Source organism: Arachis ipaensis, chromosome B9 (genome assembly GCF_059453495.1).
Source record: "Arachis ipaensis isolate K30076 ecotype BB chromosome B9, ASM5945349v1, whole genome shotgun sequence".
Lineage (NCBI taxonomy): Eukaryota > Viridiplantae > Streptophyta > Magnoliopsida > Fabales > Fabaceae > Arachis > Arachis ipaensis.
In genome coordinates, this window is record NC_142444.1 from 154,759,541 (window position 1) to 154,781,910 (window position 22,370).

Consider the following 22,370-nt stretch of genomic DNA (forward strand, 5'->3'; position numbering starts at 1 on the left):
TGATTTAAAATGGACTATGTTAAATGTTTCGGTGACTGCTGTTCTGGTATGTTTCACAGAACCTATTTTATTATTATCTTTATTGAGTTAGCTCTAAAGACGTATTATTGTGTGCTTTCATTTGGTAATTCTTTTGTGTAAATTTTACATTGAGATATTTTAATAAAATTTTAGTAATTTTATCTATCTAAATATAAATATTTATAATATATAATAAATTTTATGAATACAACTAACTATCTTAAATTCATAAATAATAACAAATTATAATGTTAATCATAGTAGTTTCTTCATCTTATAATTTTTTTTCAAAGTATTGATAATCTTTTTTTATAAGTATACCTAAATATATTTAGAGTATTATTTTTATGATTAGTAAAAATATTATTTTATACAAAAATTAAAATTAATATAACAAATAATGTTTTTTACAAAAAATTTTTATAATTGTAATTATAATCTTATCATCTTTTATGATATTTTTATTTTTTAATTTTAAAATAAAATTATCAAATCACTATTATTTTAAATGAAAATTTATAAAATAAAAATAAATTATTATTTTATTTATATTAAAATTATTTTAAATTTAAAAAACACGTGTACAACTTGTTAGAGTATTAGTTGAATTAGTGAATTAATCCACCGGGCAATTAAACCTATGTATGACGTCTAAATGTTTTGACTACCATTTAAGTCTTGATTGTCGTGTTTGTGTAAAATTATTGAAAATGTGTTTACCAAGAATTTGATTTATATACATACGAAAAATTAAAGAGTGCTCTCAAGCGAGGAAAGGGTAACTTGTTGTGAGTGAAGAATCCCGTTATCGAATTCGCGGATTTCCTTTGAAGGAAGCAGGCGCAAGGGCACCCCACCTTTGCCCCGCTAGCGGACTCACCCTCCTTTCTTTCCCCTGCCTCCGGACACCTTAGAATAAGGTAAAACCAATTAAACCTGTGCATGGCGTCCAAGTGTTTTAGCCACCTTATTTCAGATACACGGAATACCAAGTTAGATGACTTTAAGAAATTTATTATTTTTCTTATTTCAGATACACAGAATACCATGTCAGATGACTTCAAAAATTTTATTATTATTTTAAAGAAGAAGTAGCTATAAAATATTATCTAGAAAAAAAAATTGCATATCTTTTATACTAAGTATTTAAACTCCTAAAAAATCTATTTCTTTGTATTTTTACATTGAGATATTTTAATAAAATTTTAGTATCTTTATCTCTCTAACTATAAATATCTCTCTAAATGAATGTTGATGCTTTGAACTTCTGTATATGGAATACTTGATATTTAGGAGATGAGAATAAAAGAAGCGTGTTACAAACATTTTTTTTAAAGTTTAATTACCCTAGTTAATTTATTATGAATAGGTTAATGGCGAATTTTTCAAGGATAAGATAAAAAATACGACTTATTTTTGCATTCACAAATGATGATTTATAGAATGATATTCGATATTTTTCTTTCATAAAAAAAAGTATTGACATGAATTATTTCAAAATAATAAAACGAGGAGAATTTATATGCATTGAGTTCCGACGTACTCAAGAATAAATAAAAAGTTAAAAATATTTATTTTAAAAAATTATAATTTTTGAATAAGTCATAATTACATAAAGTGCTTGTTTGGACGTCATTATTTTGATTAAAAAAATATATTTTTTTAATGAAAAATGATCCTTTTTTTTTATTTTTTAGTGTGTTTGGCAAATTTCTAGTAGTAAAAGTAAAAGTACTAGAAAAATAAAAAAATATTTTTTTAAAAAAGTTGAAATTTAGATCTTTTTTTTCTTTAAGAAAAGATGTTTTTTATGTAATAAATAAACAAAAAAATACTTTTATATTATTATACTCAAACATAAAATTACTTCTACTTTTTTATAAGATCTTTTAAAAAAAGATAAGTAAAAAAAATCTTTTTTTAAAAACTCACTCAAACAGGCTCAAAGAAATATAACTTTTAAAACATAGCTTTTTACCAATTTTAAAACAATCTTGTTAAATGACTAATAGGCGTCTAGCCAACAACAAACTAATAAGTACTTTTGAATTACACTCCATACTAATTAATTGATGATCAATTAATGATTATTTAATTTTTTTTTTTAAAAATATAAAATTAATAATTATTAATTATAATTGTTTAAAATTAAGAATGGTTTGTCTATACTTCTCCCCACCATTTTTAAAATATATCTCACGTATGTTAACGTTAATATTACTCACACATTGTGTACAGGATCCCAGAGAATGGAATAGGTGTTAATATTACTCACAAATTGTTGCTCTCTGCCACCTGTTCTTTGTGTATACACATTGGTATGAACTACATAAGGATCACCACTAAGATTTTTCAAGAACTCAAAGTCTATCCCATCCCATGATATTGATATTCCATCTGAACGTAACTACATGCAAAGTTTGTTCACAAATAATCATACATAACTAAATGAATATGAACCGAAGAAATAAGAAACAAGCAAATGACTTACGTTGTAATAAGCAATAAGAGTGCCAGCAGAATTTACAGGGAAGCTTGATTTGCATGTCAATCTTACCATATAAATACTTATTCTTGGACTGGAAGCTAGAGTCAGAAGCTGTCCAGAGACAGGGTAAGAATTTTGTCACTATTGAAAATCTTAACTCTACCGTCGCCCCAAGTGATATCAACTTGTTGGTTGAAATTGCTACCAGCCATGGAAGAAGAAGGGAAAGTGATTATTAGGAACAATTTTATGACAATCACAATCAATGCATCATTATTATTGTTTACATAAGCAGCAGCCATTGGACAAAACAGGTTTTTGTTTATGTGAGACACAACACAATAATTCGTATTTATTTGTGATGAAGAGTAAATTTGTGTGCTACAATATTTATAGTGACAACATTGGTAATGTGTTAGAATTTATAATTTAGAATTGGAAAAGTCTAGGGGACCAGCAATTTTGTTAAATTCTGGCCAGCATGTAACCAGCAAAGAAAAGTGAGCCATTGGATAAAATCTCACATCCATCTCACACCATTAAAACCATCATTGATGGCTACAAATCACAAAGTTGCTGGTCCCTAGCATTCCTCTTTAGAATTTGGAAAAATAAGAATAATAAAACTTAATTGGTGGTAAGATGGGGTGGGAAGATGACAGTTGGATAGTAAATTTAGTTTGTGTCAATTTTTTATTTTGTTTTAGTGGTTTATTAAATTATTAATAGAGCGGTGGTGGTTTCTGTGTGAACTCTGACCTGAATTCATAAAAAATCAAAGATTTTTTGGCTCATTCAATCAATTCTTTTGATTCAAAATGGACTATGTTAAATGTTTCGGTGACTTCTGTTCTGGTATGTTCCACAAAACCTATTTTATTATTATCTTTGTTGAGTCAACTCTAGAGACGTATTAATGTGTGCTTCTATTTGGTAATTCTTTTATGTAAATTTTAGAAACACCTTTCTAATTTTTTATAGACTTTACAATTTAAGAATATTATAATATCTCATGTTTTTATATTTTGAGCTGCATGGTTAATAAAAAATATTTATTTATTTATAAAAAAATTATATTACTTTAAGGATAAAATTATAAAAAAAATAAATTTATTTATAATGAAAGTAATATGATTAAGTATAATTTAGTTAGATGTGATTAAAAAATAATTAAATATTATGCCTAATAAAAAATTGATATTATTGACATAATGTTATGACAATTACAATCAATGCATCATTATTATTGTTTACACAAGCAGTAGTCATTGGACAAAACAGGTTTTTGTTTATGTGAGACACAACACAATAATTCGTATTTAGTTGTGATGAGGAGTAAATTGGTGTTCTACAATATTTATAGTGACAACATTGGTAATGTGTTAGAATTTAGAATTTGGAAAAATAAGAATAATATAAATTAGTTGGTGGTAAGATGAGGTGGGAAGATGACAGTTGGATAGCAAATTTAGTTTATGTCATTTTTTATTTTGTTTCAGTGATTTATTAAATTATTAACAGAGCGGTGGTGGTCTCTGTGTGAACTCTGATCTGAATTCATAAAAAACCAAAGATTCAATTAATTCTTTTGATTTAAAATGGACTATGTTAAATGTTTAGGTGTATGTTCCACAGAACTTATTTTATTATTATCTTTGTTGAGTCAGCTCTAAAGACGTATTATTGTGTGCTTTTATTTGGTAATTCTTTTATGTAAATTTTAGAAATGCTTTCTAATTTTCTATAGACTTTACAATTTAAGAATATTATAATATCTCACATTTTCATATTTTGAGCTTCATGGTTAATAAAAAAATTATTTATTTATTTATAAAAAAATTACATTACTTTAAAGGTAAAATTATAAAAAAATAAATTTATTTATATTGAAAGTAATGTGATTAAGTGTAATTTAGTTAGATTTTATTAAAAAATAATTAAATATTATGTCCAGTAAAAAATTGATATTATTAAAAGATAAAATTAAAATTGATTTTTATGTATCGTTTCTGTGCCCAACGTTTTCGTCCTATTTAAGTTCCTAACGTTTGAGACTTACCCCAAACATTGAGGACAAAAACGATACTTTACTCGAATTAATAATTCAGACATTGTTCTTCTTCTATTTTTTATTTTTTATACCTAATGGCTATTAGTTACGATTCTATCAATAATATTACCTCATTATGTGATGAAAAAGTTTGAAAAATAAAGGCAATAATTATAAAGATATGAAAAACTTTGTTAAGTGTCATATATACTAGCTAGCGATAACAATGATATAACCTTAAAAAGGAAAGTAAATGTAATATTAATTATTTTAATTGAAGTTTTTTAATAAGCACAATTTTGTCTACTTACATAATCTTTTATCACTATGAAAAATGTTTTTCAATATTATTATCAAATGGAATACAAATTTAAAAAATAAGATAGTAATTTTTTTCTTGAACAATTAAAATAATTTAATAGGCAGCATTATATATTCCGTAACCATTTCTCTGACCGCATTTATGATCAAAATCTCAAAATCAAATTACATTATCCTAATTTTAATAAGTATATGAAATATGAAATAAATAAATAAAAATAAATGAAATAAATATATGACGAAGTGAAAGAAAAGCAAAACAAAGATGAACAGAGTGGAATGAAGACTGAAGAGAAAGAGTGAAGTCGTGAATCCTCGTTTCCCCCGAAGTTTCAGGCTTTAACCCCTTTCGTCACTCTTAATCGGAATCTTTTCGCTCATTCCATTCCCTAACCAGATTTTGGGTAAGTAGAATCCACTTAACTCCATTAACCCCTCGTCGTTTTTACCTTCTTTTACTCTCTTTTTACTGCGTTTTGCTGTAAACAAGAACCCTAGTCTCGTTTCCTGCATCTGCCTAATTCCTCACCGAAGATCGAATCTTTTCCCCACTCTTAAGGCAATCTTCAACCATTCACTGTGAATTCCTCGCTTGTACCGTGTTCTGTGTTGATTGCTTGCTTTTTTAAATTTCGGTTCTCTCCCCCCTTTTACTTTTCTATCGAATGTGTTTGTTCTTTCTATCTAGTTCCAATTGCATTCTGATTTAGTTGGTTGTTTATGTTCGTTTATTTTATTATTTATTTTGCCCCTAATACGTTTGCCATTCTCATTTGGGGTATGAATTTTATTCAATGGTCGAAGGTATGCGTATCTATTTAAATGATTATGCCTATGTTATAACTCTTGTTGCAGTTTTAGCTTGCTGGTTGGTGCACCATTCTATGAATTGATTGATGATGGGGTTAGCAGATTGGTAGCTTATTGGGGGGATATTATTGATGAGTTTGGAGTGGCTACTGATTCTAATTTATTGCATTTCAATTGGGGAAAGGTTTCTTGAGGTCACTGAATGTTTGAATTTAAGCTCTAGTTCTGTACTCTAAACCTAGTTAGGTTGGAAACACTCTTTTGAGGAGTGCTGCTGTTGTGGTTGTGGATAATATTTAAGTGCCATATCTTGCTAATTGTATTGCAGTATGTGTTCTCTTTTAGACATGGTTTATGATAGCACACTATAGTATCATGTTTTATGAATTATAATCCATGCTGCCAACCCCACCGGCCAGTGAAGGCACAGCAGTTGTTATTCGTCACACTGGGCATGTTCCCCCCACCCCCCAAAACAAAAAAACAACAAAACACACACATAAAAGGACTGGTTTGCTTTCTATGTAAAGGGAATAATGAATTCTAATTATTCAGAAATTTAGTAGGGGATATCCTATTCATTGTAAATTATTGGGAATTCTGACTTCGTTACTAGATAATTGCTTTTTTCTTTTCCTTTACTATGCTGATACCAGATTTCAGAAACTTGTTATTTTGTGTGATGTAAATTTCAGCTTTTATCAGAAAGAAAAACTTTTCATCAATCTGTTTCTCTTATGCTTATTTATTTTTTATTTTTCTCCCTGATGAATAAGCTGTTAGTAAGGAAGCTGGAAAGTGGTTGAAGTAGATGCCCGACAATGGAGACCATATCCATGATTTTGTCAACTCAACTTGGAGATTTTGTTCTTCTTTAGGTGGTTGGATTTCGGGTTTAATATTGAAACCTTGCAAAAAAGTGGTGAGACAAGACATTTTATTTGGAGAAGTTTTTGTTTTTCTTATTTGCTGTCATTTTAAATTACAATTTCATGATGCTTTTTGAATTCAGGTTGGCATAGTATTTACTAGTTCTCTTTCTAGGTTGGCTGACGGAAAAGACAATTGTTATCCTGAGTTCATGGATGAATGTATATATATTAGCTCATCAGATGATGACCTTGAGGAGATAGAAGATCCAAAGAGGAGTCTCCCTCAATGGGCTACTGCTGAAAGGAATTCAGGTGGTTGATCTGTTCTAGATGCTCCCCTTCAATGGAGTTTCTTTATAAATTAGTAAGCACTTTCATGATATAAGTAATAAGTAATGTTGTGTGCAGATTATGGTGGACGGCCAAGGCACGATAGTTTTTCAAGAGGCGCAAGTACTTCAGGTTCTAGCTCTTCCAATGTTAATAATAATCATTCCCAAATCAAGCTTCATGCTCAACCTGTATCTAGCAAAAATGGACTGAATCAGAGAGTTGCACGTCGAGAAGAACCTTCATATCATGCACAGAATGGAAACACAAGTCAGTCAACTCAACAGGCTTTCAAGCGGGCTCTTCCTCAAACTGTTCATCCATATACATCAAGGGTTCCACCATCTTCGTCGTTTGCACCTGATAGCAGATTAAGTAACTTAAAGGATAACATGAACAATAGTCAGTTTTTTGATACATATAGGAATCGTCCCCATGGAGTAGGACCTAGCACGATGAACGACAAGGCCTACAACCGTGGCCCATTTATGAGGGGCAGTGATGAAGATCGCTTCATGCATCAAAATGGTGTGATTAGGGTTCTTCCTCCATCTTTGATGCATGGTAAGTCTGTACCTCCACAGTATGCTAGTTCCAGTGAACCTGCATTCCGCTCTGGTGCAGGTGATGAACGGGCTCCTGGAAGTGATGAGAGACTAATTTATGAGGCCATTGTGGAGGTATACACCCTATTTTTTATTGTGTGGTTAATTCCGTTGATGTTCTAAGTTGTACGAGCCTCATGTTAAATTCCCTCATATATGATATGTTGCCAAAGTTGACTTCCTAGGAAATTTGTTATAGCCATTCAGACAACGGACTTAAGATGCAGTGTAAGGGGTTGAGGCTTGCTCTTCTTTATTTCTTTGTGGTTTTTGGTGGTAAGAATAAATTTTCTTAAAAGTTTTCTGGATGGAAAATTCAAAATTAAATAAAGTAACAACCTATCATAATATGGATCCCTAAGTCTGTAGACAATATGCAAAAAGCACAACTAGCATATATTGGTGTACTTGTAATCATGTCCTAGATCAACATACTTTTTGTGGAAGATGTTTCAAAGAATGTATTTTGTTTCTTGCAGGATCTCAGTCAAAATAGAGTAGAAGTTGATGTACCTGATGGTCACATGTGTGTCTCTCTTCTTAGACATCAGGTATTATGGCTTGTCTATTTGTAATAAACTTTCAGGGAGCCATTCGTTGATATAACTCTACATTGCAGAAAATTGCATTGGCTTGGATGCTTCAGAAGGAAACCAGAAGTTTGCATTGCCTTGGGGGGATTTTGGCTGATGATCAGGTCATCTTTTACGTATTTAATTGATGTTTTTTTTTCTTTTTTTAATCAATGGCACTGATGATTTTCATCTTATTGCTTTTAACTGAACATCAAACCCTTGTTCTAACAGGGCCTTGGCAAGACAGTTTCAATGATTGCCCTCATCCTAATGCAGAGGTCACTGCAATCAAAATCTAAAACAGACGATGCATGCAATCATAAAACTGAAGCTTTGAATTTGGACGATGAGGATGATCGTGCTACTGTTGATTTGGAAAAGCTTGAAAATAAAGAAGAATCTGATGATGTAAAACCAAGTACAGAACCTAGTAGTTCAACACGAGCACCAAGTAGGAAAAGGCCGGCTGCTGGAACACTTGTTGTTTGCCCTGCAAGTGTTCTTCGACAATGGGCCAGAGAGCTTAAAGAAAAAGTTGTTGAAGAGCAGAGACTTGCTGTTTTGGTTTATCACGGGGGAAGTAGGACAAAGGATCCTACTGAACTTGCAAGATATGATGTGGTCCTCACAACATATGCTATTGTGACTAATGAAGTTCCAAAGCAGCCGTTGGTTGAGGAGGATGATATTGATGAAAAAATGGGGGAAAGATTTGGGATATCCTCTGAATTTTCTGCCAGTAAAAAGAGGAAGCAGTTATATAATGGAAGTAAGAAAAGTAAAAGGGGTAGAAAGGGATTAGACGAATCTTCAATTGAATCTGCTTCTGGTCCTCTTGCAAAAGTAGGTTGGTTTAGGGTTATTCTAGATGAAGCTCAAACAATAAAGAACCATAGAACTCAGGTAGCTAGAGCTTGCTGCAGTCTTAGGGCCAAAAGGAGGTGGTGCTTATCTGGAACACCAATTCAAAATACAATCGATGATTTGTATAGCTACTTTAGGTTCCTGAAGTATGATCCTTATGCTGTGTATAAATCGTTCTACAATACAATAAAAGTTCCGATATCCAGAAATTCTATCCAAGGGTACAAGAAGCTTCAGGCAGTTCTGAGGGCCATTATGCTTCGCCGTACAAAAGGTACTTTTCCTTTGGTGCATAGATTGTTTGCATGTACTTTTTCCTGGCATGATATAAGAGTGTCCTATCACTCCTGCTGTTCTTTTAATTAAAATTTGTCAATTAGATAATCTTTCTTAAATTCTTTTTATATTTAATGGTTAAGTTTGCCCTTTGGTACTATGACTTCAATTATAATATCAAATTCTTGCATTTGTTAAGGAACTTTGATCGATGGGAAGCCAATAATCAATTTACCTCCTAAAACAATTGAGCTGACTAAGGTGGATTTCTCCACTGAGGAGCGGGCCTTCTATATGCAGTTGGAAGCAGATTCACGTTCCCAATTTAAGGTTTCTTTGCTTTATTTGTTAATATCATCGTGGAAAATTTGTAGTGATATATTTTTATAATTATAGGATTCGGTAAGTGTGCTTTTGCTATTGAGATTTTAAATAATGTGCATCGGAGTTTTGCCTTCTTGCAGGTAGAAATTAGATTTAATATAAATTGTAATCTTGGCAGTGTGCAGAATAAATTCAACCTTGCGGCCTCTACAACTGAATTTCAATTCTATATTCTTAGTTTTGATATTCAGTTTAGTTGATATTTGATGTTTTGTAGGGAATGATCAATAAAGAGACTGTAGTCCCCCTAAAGTATTACATATATTGATATGGTCTATTTAGGATATGAAGCAGTAATGACAGTTTGTGGTATGAATTTGGTCAAGTACCGAGTACAAAATCCTCTGGTAATTTTATTTATTTAGTTTGATAAAAACAGCCCTTTAGTGCACTAATGCCACTAAACAAAGATAACAATTGGGAAATTGAAACATTATTAATTTAAGCAACAAATTTTAAGATTGTTCGTTAATTAACAACTAGATGCCTGATTGAGTCTAAAATATTTTCTTAAGATCTACTAAGATATGTTTCAAATATTCTAAGACATATTGAGCATATTCGCAGAAATTTTCTAGACATTGCAACAGATTCGTTAGTGTGTGGTGCTATTTGGACCTATCTACTTGGCATCTTTGAATCAGGGAAATAATTTGTAGGATGGGCTAGAGTGTGATTTAGCTTTTATTTAGTTAGATTTCATTGCTGTTACGGCTAAGTACTGCATCAGTTTTAAATCAATGACATATACCTTGCAGGCCTATGCTGCCGCTGGCACGGTGAATCAAAACTATGCAAATATTCTTTTAATGCTTTTGCGTCTTCGTCAAGCTTGTGATCACCCACGTCTTGTTAAAGATTATTATTCTGATCCTCTTGGGAAATCCTCTGTGGAAATGGCAAACTCACTTCCAAAGGAGATGTTGATTAATCTGTTTAATAGTTTGGAAACGACCTTTGCTATATGCTGTACTTGTGAGGTCAGTTAATTTCTAACGTGATGATTCAGACATTTGTTTTCTTTGTTGTTAATATGAGCTCTAAAAACTTGATGGAATAAATCCTTTTATTATAACGTGGAAGTTTAATTCTATGTATGGTATCTTGAATGTATTTTGGTGAAAAATTATAGTATCTAATAGGTAAACTTACAATGTTAAGTTAAACTGCTGTTGAGAAAATACACAAGTATGTGCCTACGCTTGACAGTGGTCAAAACTTGGATTGTCACATATATTGTCAATGTCGTTATGGAATTGCATGGTTAGCACACTCCCAAGCACGTTACAGGAGTGGATAAATGGAAGAAAATGAGTGACTAGATGGAGATAGATCGCATACCACGGGGGAATGTAGTTGACTAGTTGTGAGCTTTCACTAAAAACACAAATGTTTCCCATCTCAGTTTTAATAAGAAAAAAGAGAATATGGGGGGATGCTGTAGGGTATAATGTCCAAACCCATCACTTTCAAGTGAGTGTGTTTCTGATCTAACCAATTTTTTCTTCTTTAATCTCCTGAAGCTTACAGTTCTAACCATGCTTATGGATATTTGTTTTTTAGGAAAATTTCTATTCTGATGCTATGATCTATTGATTAATTAATTTGTTCACTAATCACTGGTTGATATTTTAGATTTTGATTTCTCAGTTTATCCGTCTAGGCATATAGCTGTATGGTAAACCAATAGCAATACGTTGTTGGTATGGGTTTGGTTGATTCGTACCGTGTTTTCAACAGGATCCACCTGAAGACGCAGTTGTTACAATGTGTGGCCATGTCTTCTGTTATCAATGTGTATCAGATTACTTGAATGGTGATGATAATACATGCCCTGCTCGTGGTTGTAAAGCAGCACTTGCAGAAGATGTTGTTTTCTCCAAAGCTACTTTGAGGAGTTGCTTGGCTGATGAACTTGGTGGTAGTAATTCCATAAAAGCGCATGATTTTGATCATTCACTAGTGCAGCAGAGTGAGTACAGTTCATCTAAAATCAAAGCTGTCCTTGAGATTCTGCATTCAAATTGTAAACTGAATAGTCGTAGCTCTGGTTTACTAAATTCTGGTGGAAGCCATAGAGGTTCGCCATCTGATGATGATTTATATATTGAAGATTGCGACTCAGATGTTAGGATTATGAAAAACACAAGAAAATATTCAGACTCCACAACTGTAGGACCAATAAAAGCTATAGTCTTTTCCCAATGGACTAGCATGTTGGACTTAGTTGAGGCATCATTGCAACAATCCTGTATGAAATATAGGAGACTTGATGGGCGGATGTCTCTGATTGCTAGGGACAGATCTGTTAAAGATTTCAATACTGATCCCGAGGTTTGATCTTCTGTTTTCCCTGACATTATTAATGCTGATAATTGTTTTATGCACAATTATAAATATATAGAAAGTAGTACGAGGACCTATTTGGTGGTAGCTGAAGTAATATGAAATTAAATCTTTGTTCATCGTTCTTTCGCTTGATTTTATTTTGGGAATCAGTGTGCATTCCTATCACTTCTTGATATTGCATTATTTACTATTCCAGTGCATTCAACCTGATAGTCTGTTGGTGTCTGACAACTGAAATTCCTTCCAGGTAACTGTTATGCTGATGTCACTAAAAGCAGGAAATCTTGGTTTGAATATGGTTGCTGCATGCCATGTTATTCTTTTGGATCTGTGGTGGAATCCAACAACTGAAGATCAAGCTATTGATCGAGCTCATAGAATTGGACAGACTCGTCCTGTTACTGTGACACGGCTTACTGTAAAAGATACAGTTGAAGACAGAATACTGGCTCTTCAGGTAATGATATCTGTCTATTTATTTTCATTTCATGCGTTAAAACACGGGCATACAGTTGGAATAATTGGATTTAGGGTCACCAAAGTGGGGCTTTGCTGCTTTCGATTATGATCCAACTTTAGTAAGTCCTGATTTTTCTCCCACTTACATTTTCCCTTTTTAAATTTTAATATTGCTTTCTGTTTCAAAATTTTTAAACAGAATGGTACAAGTTGATTGATGCATTTTTAGGCCAACATTTTTGTATTTGTTTTTATTTATTTATTTTGCTTTTCTCAACTTGTAAAAAGTAACAGACTAATAAATATTATAACCTGCAACAAGGGCCTAGTAGGGATCAGCATGAGTTATCTTGTGGTCCAAGGGGAAGTTATCTTGTGGTACTAATAAATTCCCATTCCACTTTAATTTGTGTGGTTGCTTGCTTTCATCACAGCATGTATGTGTGTGTATGTGTGTATCAATGATAAACTGATGTCTTGCGTTGGAAACTATGGCAGGAAGAGAAGAGGAAAATGGTTGCATCTGCTTTTGGGGAAGAACATGCTGGCAGTTCTGCGACTCGCCTTACAATGGATGATCTGAAATATCTTTTCATGGTGTAGAACTTTTAGATGATCGCTTCCTTGTTCCCACCATGCATGGTGAATGGTGATAGCTACCTCAAGATTTTGCTTTTGGAGGGTTAGGTTTGGAGAGAGTTCTGAAGGATGCATGCATGGCTTCTTTTTTTTGGTGCCTGCTGACATGTGTAGCTCAAGTTGGCTGGTGAGGTTGGTTAATCCAACCGGTAACTTTGTCTATTTTGGAGCCCTTAAAGGGCATTTTTGTCCTCAGAACATCTATGTAGCATAAAGCTGCCTGTAAATATCCTAATTACATTTATTATTATGGAAATGCTACCTTGTACAATTTTATTGTTCAGGTGCACGTTGTGCTGTTTGTTATTGCTTCCAATTCTCATTCTAAAACAACAAATTCAAATTAATTAAACATTTTCCTTAATTTGAAATAAGTTTTATAAAAGGGGAAACACGTCATAGCCCAAATTCATTATAATTATATTTAAAAAGAGATCAAGAAGTTATTTGCAATGATTTCAAATTTCATTACTTAGCACCACTCTATAATGAAAGCAAATGGTATCATAACTTAATCTACAACAACATTGTGTCTTATTATGTTGTATTATGTCGCAGCGATATTATTAAATATTAATAATTACATCATTTTTTATTACCTCATGTATAGTTTTTTTAGTTCTTTTTCTATTATTTGTTGCCAGTCTATTTTTTATTTGATTCACCATCTTGGGGTGTTTTGCTAACTTTTTTCTCACATGCTTAAATAACTGATGAGATTCTATCACCTTGCCTACAACAGACGCCAATTTTCTCTTTCATATTTTCGTTTTTTGTTTTGTCTATATGTGTGGCTATTCTATCTCTGCCATATTTAATTTATGTTTATGTTTACCTTTTGTCGTCCAATACTTTGATTCACATAATATAGTCACTAGCCAGTCTAATAGCAGAGTTATATAAAATTTTCCTTTATAAGAGGCTAAAGTTTCAATCTACAATTAAATTAAATAATAGAAGAAGACACAAACAGGAATAAGATGATAGGAAATAAGGTAGAAGGTATGCACAAATTGATAATAAATTAAAAAAAAAATTCATCGTTTATATTATAATATCCAATTTAGTACACCTCATATGCTATTAGTCTATTACGAACCCTACTAAATCCTGAACCAAAGTATCTTGGCTAACCAACTATAGTGTGCAATATTATTGACATTTAGCTTCACCTAGAAAAAGAAAATGACCCCCTAAGCAAGTAAGAAAGTATATTCAACAATTTACATTTACAGGTTAGTGAATAATAAGTATGTTTGGATACTTCAGGCTCGAATTTTCATATGGTGAATGTTATGGTGTCTAAGTTATGGTGCCTAACTTACTAAAAAAGAAAAAGAAATAATATTTAATAAACTTTATATATTTTATTTTTACTTTATACATTTTATTTTTTATTTATAAAAACAAGTTAGGCAATTTAGGCACAACAATAAAAGGCACCATAGAATCCACCTTTTCATATATAGCATTAGGAATTTAACATTCTGACTGAATCTATCTATAGCAGATCAGGATGACATTAACTTTTCCAACTATCTATCTTTTTCTAGACTTGTGCAAGAATGACATGAAAACAATACTAAACCATAAAGGGGACAACCTTATATAATTTGAAAACTCTTGCTTTCACTGCTGGGTATATATGATAGCTCTAGGTGCTAATTTTGCAAAGAGTTTTTTATTAATACAAAATTTACAATTAAGTGAACAGAGTAATAAAGCATCATCTTAAATATGTACATGCTCCTGCACAGCATATGCATATGATGCTGGCACTGGCTGCATGTCATGGATTGGAAGCTTAATTGATCTTCAGATATCCTCAACTGGAGGAACTGCATCTTAAATTTGTTACAAGTGCTTGGTAGATCAGTAGATCAGTAATCCAAAACTGCAAGTGTTTCTTTTCAACATAGATTTTCTGACTTTGTATAGACTCCTAACTTGAGTAAAAGCTTTCCAACTATAGAATACTAAATATTGCTCTTTTTCCCTTTGGGTATTGGAAATACTATATGCCTTTCCGTTAATATTACTAAGATGAAAATTGTTGAATGTTGATCATTGAATACAAAGAGAGTGAAAAACAAACTAAGGAGAGAAGACAATGACCTAGTAAAACTCCCAGAGCTTTCCCAATTTGAGTTTGAAAGACTTGTTGCTGCAACAAATAACTTCAATCAATCTAATAAGCTAGGAGAAGGAGGTTATGGACCAGTGTATAAGGTATGTTGGAAAACAATGAATTTCACCATGCCCCAAATCATGAATTTTTCTAAATTGTTCTTTAGGGAACATTGGAAGATGGACTCGAAATAGCAGTGAAAAGGCTTTCAAGATCATCCGGGCAAGGATATGAAGAATTTAAGAATGAGGTTATGGTAATCTTGTTAGACTTTTTGGATGTTGTATAGAAGAAGAGAAGATTTTGATTTATGAGTACATGCCAAACAAAAGTCTAGATGCATATATGTTTGGTTAGTTCCTACAAACCATCTCCTCCTTCTTACCTATCAAAGATGTGGTAAGAGGGACAAAAACTGATTTTGTGAATCTCTACAGCTCTTAAATATATATATTTTTTTACATTTTATTAAAGAAATTATAATTCTATCATTTTAATGGCTTGACAGATCAATCAAACCAGATATTGAAGAAAAACGTTTTGAATTTGGATCCTCTAAATTTTGAATTTTCACTTTAAAGAGTAAAATGTGATCTCTCATCTTTGAATAATTTCTCTCATTTTTTTTGTCCCACCTATGAAATAAATGGTGAGAGATGATACTTTTGGTCTCATTAACAGAAAGATAATATTTAGTTTGCATAATAAAAAATATAAAGACGGAGGGATAATTTAAACTGGAAAACGAATTTTAATTTTCAAACCCAAATAAAAAAGTCAAATATATATCTCCATCCCTACTTTATTGGGGTTTATAAGATTTTGTTAGTTAAAAACTGTTATGAAATAGAGATAATTTAATATCAGAATCTTTGCCTTTGTTTATAGTATTTATGTGTGTACTATGATCTCCATAATTTCTTTTAAGTTTTAAGTCAACCAAATATTTTATTTTCAAGTCTACTTATCCATTCACTTATCTAGTCTAGTTTGATTATCCAAAAATTCAAATAGATATAATTTAAATTAACGATTTAATTTAATTTAACAAAAATAAATGTACTCATTTTATTATATTCATATGATTAATTACTATTAGTATTTTAATTTTCAAAACCAAATAAACATAATCAAAAGAAGTGATTTCTAATTTTTCTTCAGATTGGTATAATTTCTCTTTACCTCTCTGAAATTCAGTTACTTTTACCATTTTTGTTGAAAAAGAAGTAAGTTATAATAGCTTGATCTGGGAAGGAATTATTTAGATACACTTGATGACAAAATGTTGAAGCAAATAGCAGCTTAAGTTTGGTTCATTAACTGTTCTCCATAGCTGAAATGTTGAAACTACAATTCAATGCTTGGTAGCTAGTCACAATGTCATTGTTGGTGCTTCAGAATAAAAAGATATTCATCAGGAATCTTTTTAACCACAGCTCAGGTCTCCCTTTTGGGAAACATATTTTCTAATGCATTCAAGTTAATTGCATGAGTTGAGACATATGTTTATAATGTTGTTACTTTAAAAAAATCTATCATACTTGTGAATTTTGCTGGATTGTCAAGCTCACTAGCTCTGCTTTGAAAATTGTATTGAGTTCTTAAACTTCACATCTAGTCTAACAATTGATACCTTACTGCTCAAACATTTTATTAAAAAATTTTACTTTAATATATTCTTTGTTGTTGATTAAAACATGCAACTATTTGACACTCATTAGATAAAATAAATTTTTTATTTCTAATTTATAATTTTAGGTCGTCATGTGTTTACTATGATTTAGCTGATATGATATTATTTTTCTTGCAAGCCTAATTCCAATATTCCATTTGAATTTCAGCAATACATGAAGGAAGTCTGAACTCTGAAGAGATTGAGAGCTGCTAAGGTGAAGCATTAAAATGTGCATTGGCCATTGGGATGGTGAGCATGTCTACTATGGTAGAAAAGTTGGTTGTCTTGATATTTTAAATTCTGATTTTGAAGATAAAAAGGATTCCAACAATGTTGAAGTGCTATTTCTCCATTTATTACTATGGTCATATCCTTGTGTATTTATTATGCAAATTCTGATAATTTCCTATGTTTAAGGTACACCAATTCAGTTTGGCAGGTTTAGTTTATTCCTACCATTCTTAGAGTGAATGATCATTTTACAATGTTAAGTATCTTGCCTATGAAAATTATATTGAGGTGCATTCTATATAACTAGTAGCTTAATGTTTCCAAATTCCAAATGTGCATACAAGGAGGAAAAAAACTTCGTTTCTAGCGTGGTTGAATATATCATCTAACTTTCTTTCATTTCATCTGCTTTTTTCTCCCTTCTTTTTCAATTCACAAATGAGATATAATTATGGATAAAAATGTCTAATGAAAAATTATGCTTTCTAACTTCTAATACTTTGGTGCATTTGTATGTGCTTCTATAATAGAAAAAATATAAAAAAAATTAAAATAAATACGTAATTTTTTTTATGAAACTATCATTGTAATCAGTTTGTTCTGTGTAATTGTTTTTGGTTTTAACTTCTTGGCTAAAATCTTTTTGAGAAATTTGTGTTTGTTGAATAAATCTTTTAACTTCCAACTCTAAGTTAAAAAAATAAAATAAAAAAATACATTGTGGTCTTGAGCCGGTGGATTTTTATATTCTAGGACGTATTTCTTAGGAAGTATGTGTTTGGAAACTCAGTTGTCAACTAGAGTCTAGAGTCACAAACAACTAAATGTAAGATTGATATATATAATTTGGTATAAATAACAAATCAAATTAAACTCTAATCAAATTAAAATTAAAATAATACTATCAAAATAATTTTTTCGATTTTAAGAATGGTATATATAATTTTTTTTATTCTAATTAACAAGAATAAAAACACAATTATTTTTGGATGAGTTTCGGATATGTTAAGAAATTATTTAGTATACAATTTTATAATTTTAGATATGTTCACTAATGTATACAACAACACAATTAAACATTAGTATAACACAGTAGTGACGACCACATTTGCTTTATGACAAACAACGTTTTCTTTTTCTTTGAGTATATGGAAATTTCTATTTTATTAGTTTTGTATGCGTCGCTCAAAAGCGTATTTAAAAACCTCGTTCCAGGAGTTTACTATAGAAGAAGTGCTATATTATATATTCAGTTGTTCCCAAAATCAAAGCAGCAAAAGAGAATCAAATTCTTTTGTTATTATTTGTGTTTAAAACAAATATTTATGTTAAGAAAATATAACCACAAATTTGATGAATTTTGGATGTGTATTAAAAATATTTTATATTTTATCTTATTATTTTAGATGTGTTAAAAATTTATTTATATATAAAAAAATATAAACAAAGAACTAAACGAATTTTAAATATGTATAAAAAATATTGTGTGTATTCTCTTATTATTTTAGATGTGTTATAAATATATATAAAATAATAAAAAATACAAATAAAATAATCACACGAGGCATACTATCAATGTTTTGAAATGTTTTTAAATTTAACCGGTTGAACTGCGCTGCAAAAGACGAATCGAGCAAATGTTAAAACCGTTATTCAAAAATCGTAATTGAATTGTTGAACCGGTCGAGGACCGGTCGGTCGAACCGAACCGTAATTCGGCCGGTTTTTTGAATAAGAAACCAAATGTCGTCGTTTCATCAAGCTGATGCACAGTGCACACTCACTCCAGGGCTCCTCTCATTGAACTCCTGGTCGTCCCTCACCTCCGTCCAGCCACCGCCTGCTACCTCCGCCGTCGGAACTTCGAACAGCCAACGCCTGCTCCCTCACTTTCCCTCTATCGCGCAGCAGCCATCGCAACCTTCCTTCCCTTCCATCGCGCAGCCACTGTGCGAACGTGGAAGCCTCCGTCGCGCAGCCACGCCGCCGCCAGCGCTAGCTCTGCTCCACCGCTGTCACTGTCCTGTTCGAAGCCCGTTCGAAGGTGCTCCTTGTCTCGGTGTCTCTGTCTCCCTCTTGATTGCTCTGTTGAAGGCTTCTAGCTTCTAGGTAATTTTTTTAATTATAATTGAATAATTTTTCAATTCTGTGAATTGTGAAGTGTGAACTGTGATTTTTTATTTTTCTGTGAACTGTGAACTGAAGTTACTGAACTGAACCGTGAACTTTGTTGAATAATTATGATTAATTATTGTTAGATAAGCTATGAACTACTGAACTTTGTTGTTTGTTGAATAATTGTGAATGTGAAGTGTGAACTGTGATCTGCAATTTTTTTATTTTTCTGTGAACGGTGAACTGAAGTTACTGAACTGAACTGTGAACTTTGTCGAATAATTGTGATTAATTATTCTTAGTTAAGCTGTGAACTACTACTGAACTTTGTTGTTTGTTGAATAATTGTGAACTGTGAACTGAAGTTAATGAACTGGACTGTGAACTTTGTTGAATAATTGTGATTAATTATTGTTAGTTAAGCTGTGAACGACTGAACTTTGTTGTTTGTTGAATAGTTGTGAACTGTGAACTGTGAACTGAAGTTAATGAACTGAACTGTGAACTTTGTTGAATAATTGTGATTAATTATTGTTAGTAAAGCTGTGAACTACTGAACTTTGTTGTTTGTTGAATAGTTGTGAAAGTGTGAACTGTGATCTGTAATTTATGATTTTTTTTGTGAACTGTGAACTGAAGTTACTGAACTGAATTGTGAACTTTGTTGAATAATTGTGATTAATTATTGTTAGTTAAATTGTGAACTACTGAACTTTGTTGTTTGTTGAATAATTGTGAATAATTATTGTTAGCGCTGTGAACTACTGAACTTTGTTGTTGCTACTTCACTGGGTTGAATAATTTTTGCTGTTAAGATTATTCAATTATTGGGTTGGAGTGGTTTGCCGTGGGTTCTTGTGAACCTATGATATTGTAATTGGATTTATTGTTATTGGATTGCTGATAATTTTTAGGTCTATAACCGCCAACAATGGCTGACCAACGTCCCAAGAGACCGCGTACCGATGGTCAAGCTCAGGTTGAAGTTCCTAACGAAGACGATTACTACCGGCGACGCTACCCTCCTCAAGTCGAATTGTACGAAGAAAAAACAAGGTTAATGCAACTTTCATCTTTGAATTTGTCCAATTTCGGGATCTCAAAAGGCGGCGTGGAAACACATAAGAACTCTTTGCTTATTTCTTTTTTTGAGGATCGGCGAATCAAATAATATTTTTGTTCCAATTTCACCTTGAATTGGTCAAAATACGCGGATTTTCTTACTTTTCGTAAATGATTAGATCTAGTAACTGGCGGTTTATGGCCGACTGATATTGCGCACCATCTATAAATATTGTTTAAACCTTTTTGGTGTAAAAACCGAAAACTAAACAGTTTGTGACCCTGAAATATGCTTCCGAGATTATGCAATTGTATGTTTCTTTATTTTTTCTTTCTCATGAAAGGACAAAGTAAGGAACCGTACATATCACGAGGCCATCTTCTATCATACCAGTAAAATTCGTGACAAGGTAATTAATTACAAACTTTTTTTTTCATTCTTATTGTTCTTTTGATCTTTTGTTACTAATTACATGCATTTTCAGGCGGTTCTGGTTCTTGGATGCAGAAAGTAAGTTCTTTCTCTATATGTTAATTCATATAAATTTTGTAAATTAATCTGAATATGCAAGTAATCATAGGTGTTGGAACTGACTTAGCATCAATTTGCAAGATTTGTGTAACACATCTTTTATGAGGCCATACCAATCTCTACAATGTGTCTATGTTTTCTCTCCGCCCTCCCATTTTATTGATGGGTGTGTGAGGGCATGAGAATATATGAACAATACTATGCATAGTTAAAAAAGAAAAAAATGAAGATGACAAATACTACCTGCCATGATCAGATTGGAGGGACTTTATCTTGAGACCTATGTGGTTCTCCATTTGATTTTTAAATTGCATGAATGCTTGTAAAACTTGTGATTTTGTTTGAAGTAAAAAGATTGAAGTAAGTGTAGTAAATGCATCCACGAAAGAAATATAATATCGAAAACCATGATAAGATAACATGGGTGCTGGACCCCAAACTCAGTATAAATCATCTCTAAAGGTGCATGAAATTGAAAAGAATCAGATTGAAATGGAAGAGCATGCATCTTTGTCATGCCACAGTATTCACAAACTTTATTGTTCGTTGTATTATTATTAGAAATAGGAAAATTACATTTAGAAATGACATTCTTGATATCATTAGATGAAGCATGACCTAATTTATCATGCCGAAGAGAAAATGAGGGACAATTAGCACTGAACCTTCTAAGAACGAATTGAGAACTACATTGATTATCTCTAGGAAAATGAACTTGCTGGTTTGAGACAGATTCATTAGAAGTAGATGAAGTAATAGCAATTCTTTGAAATTCATATATGCCATGCTTAGGTATGCTCCGGAGGAGTATCTCCGGAGTTTCCCGTGATTTAACACCACAAAAAGTGGGATGAACTTCAAAGAAACAGTGATATCTTCTGCGAATTTCTGAACACTAAGTTCTGTGACATATTATGGGCATGAATGATATTTTCTTAGAAAAAATTGTCGATTTGTATCTAAAGAAATGAGATAAGTATGGCCAGTGTGTGCAATGGGAGTACCTGTTCCATTACCTAACAAAATGTGGTCAGAACCATTAAATTTGGATGCTGTTAAGAGATTTGATTGATTGGGGGTGATATGGTGAGATGCACCAGTAGAAAGATAAGCTCTTGGATTGTGGTATGATGCTGGTGGAGGATTTGGTGGGCCTGAGTTTGAACTCGAAGAAGGTGAAGATGCTTGATAATCTTGATTGTAACCATGGAAACAGGTCAAGGCAGAATGTCATATTCTGCCACAGACTTGACCACGTCCTTCCACGGCCTCTTCTGTCAGAAAAACCTCTATATAGGCTAGCTTATGCACATGCAAAATGTTTGGTCATTCTACTAAAAATTGTGTCCTATTCGGGTTTATTTTGTCCTTCTGTGTGGTGTATTGGTGTGTGAACATTTCTGATTGGTACCAGTGTAACAAAATAACCTGTGGTTACATTATATATACAGTTTCAGTTAGCTTGCCATTTAGGAAGCCATTGTCAAAATTGAATTGCCTTAAAGGTCATCCAGATCACTCTGCTATAGATAAAATCACACACCGTACTTGGTCTAACCACTGGGCTATATATTTGTTCATAGC

The 22,370-nt window shown here is 32.0% G+C and overlaps 1 protein-coding gene, 1 long non-coding RNA gene and 1 pseudogene across 8 annotated transcripts; 2 read left to right on the forward strand and 1 right to left on the reverse strand.

Moving 5' to 3' along the window:
• Positions 1 to 2,242: 2,242 nt before the first annotated feature.
• Positions 2,243 to 2,811, reverse strand: LOC107616219 (putative xyloglucan endotransglucosylase/hydrolase protein 21 pseudogene; annotated as a pseudogene).
• A 2,293-nt stretch (positions 2,812 to 5,104) lies between these two features.
• On the forward strand, positions 5,105 to 13,326 carry LOC107617556 (helicase-like transcription factor CHR28). 6 transcript variants are annotated; one of them, XM_016319333.3, is made up of 13 exons: positions 5,127 to 5,284; positions 6,467 to 6,612; positions 6,703 to 6,874; positions 6,971 to 7,572; positions 7,977 to 8,048; positions 8,117 to 8,194; positions 8,304 to 9,210; positions 9,412 to 9,542; positions 10,355 to 10,576; positions 11,337 to 11,568; positions 11,710 to 11,930; positions 12,193 to 12,402; positions 12,903 to 13,326. In XM_016319333.3, the coding sequence occupies exons 2-13, from the start codon at positions 6,502 to 6,504 to the stop codon at positions 13,005 to 13,007; spliced, it is 3,063 nt and encodes a 1,020-aa protein (XP_016174819.1). In that variant the 5' UTR covers positions 5,127 to 5,284; positions 6,467 to 6,501; the 3' UTR covers positions 13,008 to 13,326. The 6 variants fall into 6 exon arrangements, with proteins under 6 accessions (XP_020966594.1, XP_016174819.1, XP_016174818.1 ...); XM_088499541.1 differs by having other exon boundaries at positions 5,130 to 5,284; positions 6,735 to 6,874; XM_021110935.2 differs by having other exon boundaries at positions 5,105 to 5,284; positions 6,735 to 6,874; positions 11,337 to 11,930.
• A 5,515-nt stretch (positions 13,327 to 18,841) lies between these two features.
• Positions 18,842 to 21,031, forward strand: LOC148546875 (uncharacterized). Of its 2 annotated transcripts, XR_015899784.1 has the most exons (3): positions 18,842 to 19,186; positions 20,107 to 20,664; positions 20,740 to 21,031. It is a non-coding gene; the product is annotated as an uncharacterized LOC148546875 (long non-coding RNA). The 2 variants fall into 2 exon arrangements; XR_015899783.1 differs by having other exon boundaries at positions 18,851 to 19,186; positions 20,107 to 21,031.
• The last annotated feature ends 1,339 nt before the right edge of the window (positions 21,032 to 22,370 follow it).

Bases quoted from the DNA above. Each gene is read 5' to 3' on its own strand.
- LOC107617556 (XM_016319332.3), top strand. From the start codon at position 6,502: ATGCCCGACAATGGAGACCATATCCATGATTTTGTCAACTCAACTTGG. The intron at 7,573-7,976 runs GTATACACCCTA...TGTTTCTTGCAG, and splicing joins TTTATGAGGCCATTGTGGAG to GATCTCAGTCAAAATAGAGT. The intron at 9,543-10,354 runs GTTTCTTTGCTT...TATACCTTGCAG, and splicing joins ATTCACGTTCCCAATTTAAG to GCCTATGCTGCCGCTGGCAC.